Source organism: Microtus pennsylvanicus, chromosome 18 (assembly GCF_037038515.1).
Source record: "Microtus pennsylvanicus isolate mMicPen1 chromosome 18, mMicPen1.hap1, whole genome shotgun sequence".
Lineage (NCBI taxonomy): Eukaryota > Metazoa > Chordata > Mammalia > Rodentia > Cricetidae > Microtus > Microtus pennsylvanicus.
The window spans coordinates 5,836,360-5,845,270 of NC_134596.1; the positions used below are offsets into that span (position 1 = coordinate 5,836,360).

The 8,911-nt window shown below is 44.4% G+C and overlaps 1 protein-coding gene across 1 annotated transcript in view; it reads right to left on the reverse strand.

Moving 5' to 3' along the window:
* Slc17a6 (solute carrier family 17 member 6) overlaps positions 1-7,140 on the reverse strand; it is a 41,448-nt gene extending 34,308 nt beyond the window's left edge. Inside the window, exons 1-3 of the mRNA XM_075952526.1 lie at positions 6,109-7,140; positions 3,090-3,342; positions 1,563-1,681 (exon numbers count right to left, since the gene is read on the reverse strand). Of these exons, the coding sequence (XP_075808641.1) occupies positions 1,563-1,681; positions 3,090-3,342; positions 6,109-6,194 (458 nt within the window). The 5' untranslated portion in view covers positions 6,195-7,140. The remainder of the gene's footprint in view (positions 1-1,562; positions 1,682-3,089; positions 3,343-6,108) is intronic.
* Positions 7,141-8,911: the final 1,771 nt, after the last annotated feature.

Below are 8,911 nucleotides of genomic sequence, written 5' to 3' on the forward strand. Positions count from 1 at the left end.
ACCTCGAGTTGAGATTTTTGATATCATTTGGAATGATTTATTTATTTATCCATTTATCAGTGAATTCTCTGTTGTTTTTTCCTGAATTAAAAATATTTCATATATATATATATATAGTAACTTTCGGAAAAAATATACATTTTAAGCAATAATTTTGGGGAAAATTAAGAAACCTTTTATTACAGATTTGCAAAACGCAGAATGTTGCAATGTGTTCTTAATCACTAAGCGTCAATAAAGTGAATGTTTTCTTTAAAAATTTCTTCCTACTAAATTTTTCCTTATCGAGCCCATAAAATTGGGGTTTTTATGTAGCTAGTCTTTTAATCTTGCTTTGTTTTACCGGGGAGGGAGCCACCTTCTGGGTTCGAGTGCTGGGCGCCTTCACCCCTTGTAGATCATACTCAAAAGATATTCTAACTAGTCTCTCTCCATTTGACATTTTGGTCAGCCGCCCTGAAATCGTCTATCTAAACGACTAAAATAAAATTCCAAAATGTTCCTGGAGGCCTAGGAACCATACAGCCTGTCTGCTTTGGAGAATAAGCCTCCCCAGGAGCCAGGAGATGCAGGTGAGCATCCCAAAGCCTAGGAGCTGACCTACAGGTGCTGACCACTTCGCTGGTGTGGTAGAGGAGAGGAGGCGTTACATGCCAGAGGTCTCAAGAAAACCCACGAATTTTTACGTGGCATCTGTAAGTCACAGAACCCGGGGGACAACAATGCTCAGCCTGGGTTCCGACGCAGAGAGACATTTAGCTTTGTTGGTTTGATTTCTCATTAAAATACACTCAGTGAAGCAAACTACACTATTTACTATAGCAAATTACTATGCTAAGAAATATCTGTAGTCCTCCGGTAGTCATGCCCTGCTCCTTGGTATCTTCACTCACAAGTCTTTATACCGCCGGTGCCTCCGTAGGTGAATCTTGGAGGAGGGGTGCCCCTGAAAGAAGGCGCTAGGACCTTGACTCCCGCCACCACTGTACGACTGAAAGTCTGAGGCCCTGGGACTCAGCTGAGCTGCTCGGCTCACTCCCGCCCCTAAGCACGGAGCTCATTAACAGGTGGAATCGCACCCCGAGAGCCCTAGAGCCCGCCTGGCTCCATAGAAACAAATCCTCCAGGCTCACAACACCATATGGGCTCTGTTAGGGGCTAGCCTTTGCCGCGCCCTGACAGAGGTCCGCACCACCCGGCACCTGTCTGAGCACTCCCTTCTTCATCCACTTGTGTGCCTTACATCACCGCCCCATTTTTTGCAGCATCCAACACAGATACCCCTACACACACACACACACACACACACACACACACACGCGCGCGCGCGCAGTCGCATACTATGGGGACACTTCTCTAACAAGCCTTGGCCTACTGTAGAAAGAAGGTCTTGAAAAACCTTAGCCCTTTCAGCCAGCAAGGCTCCACTGGAGTTCTGCAGCGTGGGAGGCGTGTTCAGAGACAAGGAGACGCCCTCGGGGAGTTTCCAAACTCCCCAGGCGGTCTAGAACCTGCGCGAATACGAGCCAGGAGACCCAACCACAGACTCCCCGCAGCTTTACCGGTTGGCAGCCAGCCGCGATGCGATATATCCACCCGGAATCTGGGTGATGATGTAGCCCCAGAAGAAGGAGCCATGAATCATCCCCACGGTTTCAGGGTCCCAGTTGAATTTGGCTTTCTATAGAAACAGAGGAAAACCACAAAGAAACAACAGATCAGGGGTGGCAAAGCAGAGTCAGCGCTCCTAATTCCCTTTCGGAGGTTTGTGTGCCCTGAACCTTTAAACACGCAGGACATTTTCTGCAATACCGAGGTCAGGGGCCCAATTTTCGTTTTGTAACAAAATAGCTGCTGACAAGAGGGACTCCTTTTAAAAGAAAGGTGTTGTGATTCCCAATGAAATACGGGCTGCCAAGCTTCCTCGCGGACTGGACTGTGGTCAGTGAACCTGGGACCTCCTTAATTGGACTAAGACATTTGGATTCTCCGAAAAGAATATTGGTTAAGGTTTTTTTTTGGCTGTTGCCAGCCAGTAAAAATACAGTAGTGGGGTGACCCCCAGAATGAAATGCAACCCTCAAGAGGCACGCAGGGCGGGGTGAAGGCTTGAAGAGATCGGAACGGGTGTCTCTTCTAAATCTGGGTGGGCAGGACAAAAGAGTTTGAGGACAATCTAGCAGAGAGTTTGGAGAAGGTTGTGTGGTGGTGGGGAGAGGGCAGCGGCTAAGGTTCTGTTTCATAGCTGTGTGAATGTCAAGCCTTGACTGCGCCCAGACCACACTGGTCCACAGCACAAGATGCGCCTCTCATAAAACTGGAGCTAAATATCTGCACGTTACTCAATTACTGTAAAGGTCTAAGCTTTTACCTTGCCCAGGTAATCGGGAATGCCGTTATTTCTCTTGCAATGATAATATCCTGAGTATCCTGGGCTCCGGGGCTGGGGGTGGGGACAGGGACTCTAGTTTGGCTCCTTAGAAGGTTCCCAAGTTTTGAAACCAAATGGATAGATCTCTGTGACCTTCAGCTCGCCCTCCCCCAAACCATGTCACTGTTGAATACTGCAGTGAGCACTCTCTTAAAATCCCCCATCCAGCATCTTCTCTTTCAGCCAGAGTCCTATACCATCCCTAAACCTGCTAGTCAAACCTGATATACATATGGTGATTTGACTGCAGGACTTATTGTTTGTTTGAGTTAGATAACAAAACAATTTTTTTGTTTTTTTTTTCCCCTGGGAGGGAGTGATCTGAAGGGAGCCAGGGGAACTTTATGATGCTACACTTCCCAGTTAAAGAAAAATATTTCTTTTTAGATTTAACAGACATTGTTAGCTCTTGGCTGGTCATTCTTTACACAAATCTAGTGAGCTAGACATTATTTTACGCCTTGCAAATGAGCAAGGAAAGGCCGGGAACCTAGCGGAAAAAGGGAGATAATAGCACTCTAGTGGTCCTTTCCAGAATAGCTGGACCTAGGGAAGGTTTAGACAACAGGCAAACCTTTCGGTTCTAGTGGGGAAAACAAGCTTAGACAGGTGAGTGGCTAGCGGAGGAAGTCCCCTCTAGGGCTTTGCCAATGCCCACCTCCTTGATAACTTTGCCTCCGCGGTGGATGGTGCTGTTGTTGACCATGTCCACAATGGCCACACCCAGGTTGCAGCGGATGCCAAAGGAGATGCAGAAGCCAAGGCCGCTCATGATGGCTATGATGTAGCGGCGGGGCAGGCCAAAGCAGGTGCAGTCACACAGTGGAGCCTTCTTTTCAGGCACTTCTAGTGGCTTGCCATCCTCTGTCAGCTCAATGGTCTCACCGGTGTCTTGCTTCTTCTCCAGTACCCTGGGCATCAGATTAAGAAGCAAAGATGCCTATTGTTAGGCACCTCCCCCAGACAGTTTAGGGGACAAAGATGCCCTAAGCTCAGCCAGCATTCAGTTTCCTCAACCCTAGGGAGCTGGGGAGTTGGTCTCTGACCTCTTCTGATTAGTTAGAATACTGGGAATACACAGCTTAGGCACTCTTAAATTGTGTGAAATTCTACACTCCTTCCTGGGCAGAAGCACCCACACTTTAATACCCTCAGGCCTAATTGGGGAACCCCAGTTCTATCATCTTTCTGATCTCCATTCACATTCCCTTGGCCCAAACTTTTGAGGTCACCAGGGTGAAAGGGAAAGGTTTGGGAAAAGAGTGTCTCCTGCTGGATGCCCTCCCTGGCTCATAGGTGCTTTAATCCAGGCTACTGCGGGTCCTTTTCTCAACTCCAGGGCGTGAGAAGGGCCTGACATGTTAGGGACAACTCTATCCAGGTGCATCTCCTTGAGGACCATCTCCTTGATCCTACCCTGTCAAATACTTCCTAATCCTCTACCTTGGTGAACTGCTTCATCACTCCCTCTCCCCCCCCTCTCTCTCCCTCCCTCCCTCTCTCTCTCTCCCTCTCTCTCTCTCTCTCTCTCTCTCTCTCTCTCTCTCTCCCTCCATCCCTCCATCCTTCTCCCCCTCTCTCTCCCTCCATCCCTCTCCACCTCTCTCTCCCTCTCCCTCTCCCTCTCTCTCTCTCTCTCTCTCTCTCTCACTCTCCCTCCATCCTTCTCCCCCTCTCTCTCCCTCCATCCCTCTCCACCTCTCTCTCCCTCCTTCCCTCCTCTCTCTCTTTCTCTCTCTCTCTTCTTTACTCCTGTTAGAAACAAAGGCCTCCGCAGCATATGTCTGACACTTCAGCTTCCTTCCTACAACATGAATAATTAATCAGTCACAATCTTGCGTCATTACTATCTCAACTACAACACACAGAAAAATATCGTGGGCCCATTTCCAGACACAGAAAATTTGATTTCCGGATTTACCAAGGGGCACCCACACCACCTTCTGTACCACTAAGAGGAAATCTCATTTTATTTCATAAGATTTGACTCTTCTCAATCAATTCTGATCCTTGTAGGACTGGGGAAGGAAAAGAGAATTGGAGTGTTAGAATAGCCCTGAGAAAAGAGGATGTTGTTCTCATTTCTACCACATCCATAAAAATTGCTATTTTTTATAAGAGAACAGGTTAAAAATTAATAGCTTTCTCTCAATGAGACTGGTATTTTTGATATATCAACACTTACAATTGGCCAACTTTTTCTCAATCCCTCTTGTAGGTACTTTTAATCCTATACCCATCATTAAATGCTGCACCATTGATCACACAAACACACACACACAACACACACACACACACACACACACACACACACACACACACACACGTGAAGCCTGTAAAATTTTAACATCAATTCCTGACATGTATAGCTTGGACTATGGCTGCCAAGAAACTTGAAGCTCTCTTCAAATTGTATCAAATTCCACTACAGAATAGGTAATTAATGTGTCTGTGGATAGACTACGTGGGTGTTTATCACAGATATGCAACCCAAGTACCAGAAACAAGGCATTTCTTTATACAAAGAAGAAATTTAATGGGTTTGATTATTTCGCCTTCACTTTGTATACCAACATTTACAAAGTTGAACTCTGCACCCGGAATTTCCGACCTCACAGAGGTCTCAAACAGCTGCAAGACTGCAGGGTGCTTGCAGCATCTACTGCCGCAGAGGTGCCTGATGGTGCCTGCAGAAGCCCACCCTAACCAAGCCACTTGAAAAATAGAGATGTACATTGGTCATCTGGGTTACAACTCTCCCTGAAGCCAAGGCTTCATTTTCCACATGTAAAAATGAATGCTTTTCAAAATCTACTTTCCTACTCTCTCTGCTGTCTCCTTTATTTTGCTTATAGCACTAACAAAAAAATTATATCATATAAGATATAACACATTTAGCAGGACCTGAATCATACCAACTATAGTATGCTTAGTGAAATGATTATGAAAAGCATAGGATTTAAACATTTTTCTATTACTTTCAAAATAATTTTGCAGTTTTCGGTTCTGTTTGTTCTTAAATTTTTGTGACATTTCCCACACAAGAGACAGATTCCTAAAAATGTGTAGCAAACAAATAAAAATGCATATGCAAGTATATATGGCATTTTAGGATCAAGAGAGAAGCATCATTGATCAACTATTGATAGATTTTGATCCTGTTTCATTCAATACGGAATTTCCCACGAGAGATTCCTCCCTATGTTATTTGTAGCAGAGATCTAGATTTTTTTTTTGTCATTAGTCTCTGATATTTATTCTTGAAAGGGATTTGGCTTTTGTTATTCACTTGTCTGGGTCAAAGGAATTTAAATTTGGGGAATTTATAAACAAAAGCAGCAGGCTTTCTGAATAGGTGTTGAATGGACATTTCAAGATTGTAAAGGAGGCTTAAGAGTTGGGTTGGAAGACATGAGATTCCCCAGGTAATTACACAAAATCACTCACACACACACACACACACACACACACACACACACACACACACAAAACGACAGGTGCATTTAATGCCACATCCCTGCATTCATAAACAGGTTCTCAATGTAGCCTTGATTCAGCAATGAGCAAGAAAAATACTTTCCCACCATGCTACAATCTCGTTAAATAGCCAAGCTTTACAGAAATGGCCTCTGTCATGGTGAGTGAGCCCCAGGTGAGCATGGGCTTCTTTCTCTTACCTGTAGATCTGGCCGAGGGATTTTCCAGCAAAATTCTTTATCCCCTCTTTCCCCGGGGCCAAAATCCTTTGTTTTACCGACTCCATTCTTGTAAAGACTGGTGTCCAACCTTGCCAGATTTAAATTATGATGGCTATGAAAGGCGAGTTCTGCGCATAGTCTTGATCGGTTAAGGTAGGGCTTTTTCTTCTCAGCAAACAGAGGTGAGCTTTCCAGCGAGGCTGTGAGTTGGAGAGAGGAGAGAGAGCAAGAAAGAAAGGACAACCGAAGAGCTGCATGCAGCCCACGGACTTCCTAATAGGAGAATTGGTACACAGAGTCACAAAGTCTCATTGGAAGGGGAGGATCCGGTGGCCGAGGGCGCGCGCAGTGCCGTGGTATTTGGGCGGGTGCTGCTGAGGAGTGCTTGTTCTGGAAGTCAGCTCACAGAAAAACAATGCAAATCCCCGGTTTTGAAGGCTTATTGCAATAAATCCGCTGGCTTTTAATCAGAGAAATCAGAAACGCTACGGAACCCTGTGTTAGGGGAAAGGCAAAAGAACCCCTACTGTCTAAAACGGTGACTTTGCTGATCAGAGCTCATAGCTCTCAGAACCCTTGGGAGCTTCCCAGGCCTCAGGTGAGCTGTGCTGCTGTTAGCTTCCTGCCTTAGCGTGGTCTCCTCCCATCGCGCCGGCGTAAGTGTGCTCTGCGGCAGAGTGGCAGAGTCGAATTAAGACTGAGGTTAGCTGCTTTTTGTGAACGTGAGTGAGTAACAGACACACAGCTGTGATTTAGGCAGCCTCAGGGGAGCCTTTCCAAAAAAGCTGACCGCGCCCTTCAGTGTGCGCGAGTCGCAGCTAAGCATTTCAGCACCACGGACAGAGGAAGTTCAGGAACCCAGAATGCTGCTTTTGGCTAGCCAGCTTGCCAACTTCCTAGGGGAGCTGGGAGCATAGCCCTGACCAAGGGCCTTTCTAGGGCTCTTCAGGAATGGATGCTATGGAAACCAAGTGGGGAGATGTCATCGTCTGCAGAGTTCTCAGGAGGAAGGCTGCATTTGGCTCGGCAAGGGAGGAGGGCTTTATTAAGCACTGACAAGTTACTCTGTTTGGCCAGCTTGGCCATGCCAGCTCTGACAGCATGGCGGGGAAGCAACACTGCAGAAGCTTCTCCTTAGGTGTGTGGTGTCCTGGGAACACCTGGTATCCCTTGGATATACAGCATATGTTTATGGGATGCATAATAATATTGTTGTGTTTGATTCAACCCCTAAGACGAACAACAAAGGAAGTAGAGAGAAAGAAATGGAGGGGACAAAGAAGGCAGGAGGCAGAAGGAGGATACACAGAAGGAAAATGACAGCTGTAGCCTTAGAGCACTCTGTTAAGTAAACGACAGGCAGTTTGATATGAACTCTTCGGAATCCGAAGCTGTTTTAAATGACCTAATACACAGCTGAATTATCTCCATACAGGTAAAATTTATGCCTATACTTATAATTGTCAGCAAATAATAATTGATAATGTTTTAACATTTTATTTCAATATACTTACATTCTATTGAAATTTTATCTTTCCCCCCTTTATGATACCTTCTCCCAAGGGGGAAGTTATTTTTTGCTGTTGTTGTTTGTTTGTTTTGAGAGACAACCACACAATCTTTCCATCCAGGATGCATATGTATAACACGAGTGAGCTTATTTCATTAAGCAAAACAATTAAATAGTGCTGAATTAATATGAATTATTAACGTCATCCACATGGGTTATAGCCCTCTTAGATGCAGTTCAGGCAAGTGTTTATGAAACAGACTGGCCTTGAGCGACATCCTCAAGGTCAAACTTCGGATGCTATTTGAACCAACAGGGAGAGTGGGTTTCCTATAGGGACTATTGGGTTGCATCCCAGAAGTATAACTGTACATGCAGAATCTCATAAGAACATTTTCTTACTATTTCAAAGGATGTGTGGAAAATGTATTTTCCAAAGATAGGGATGACGAAAATCACAAAGAGAAAAACACCTTTGTAATTGTTAAATCCAGTGCTGGCAAAATTATATTTAACTAGGCAGTATGGCTGGGAAAGGATTTCAGTAGTATATTTTCATTACTTTAGTACATATGCATCATAGGAATATATTATGTATTATATTATATATTTTAAAAAACTATGAAGTCATCTTCAAAAAAGTCTCCCTGGAAGGCCACACAGTGAACACTATGTATTTCCATAGGAGATTGGGTATAAAGAAGAAACCTTTTATCAAATTGTCTCTTCACAAACAAAATTCTGTGCCCTCAGGACTGGTTTTACACAGTCATCTTTATAATACAGCTGTACAAACATTTGGACTGAACTCACTGAAATACATTTATTTAGGAATATCCATAATATGTTCATTGTGGAAGTTTATGTGAAGATGGATGTGATATTAAATATCTGTGAAGCTGGGATGATGATGCAAAAGTGATTCCCCTATGCACCCTTTTCAAGGTCCATCCCAGGTGACTAGAGGTGAATCCACCAAAACCCAACATGGCTGCATCATTCATACGTAGCCCAAGAAATAGTCCTCTGGCATGAAGACATTGCTTCTAGAGTAAATAATTACATTCATTGGCATTGAGAAATACTACCTCGTTTTTCTTCCTTTTCCCAGCAATACTCTGAACTGAAATAAGAGCTAATATTGATTTCCTCATTCTAAAAACGTTTGTTGAAAGCAGAGAATTGGACCAGACCTGGAAACATCCCTTGAAAGATCTCACAAGTCACGTGGCAAATACTCATAAATGTCATTGGAAATAATTATGGATAATA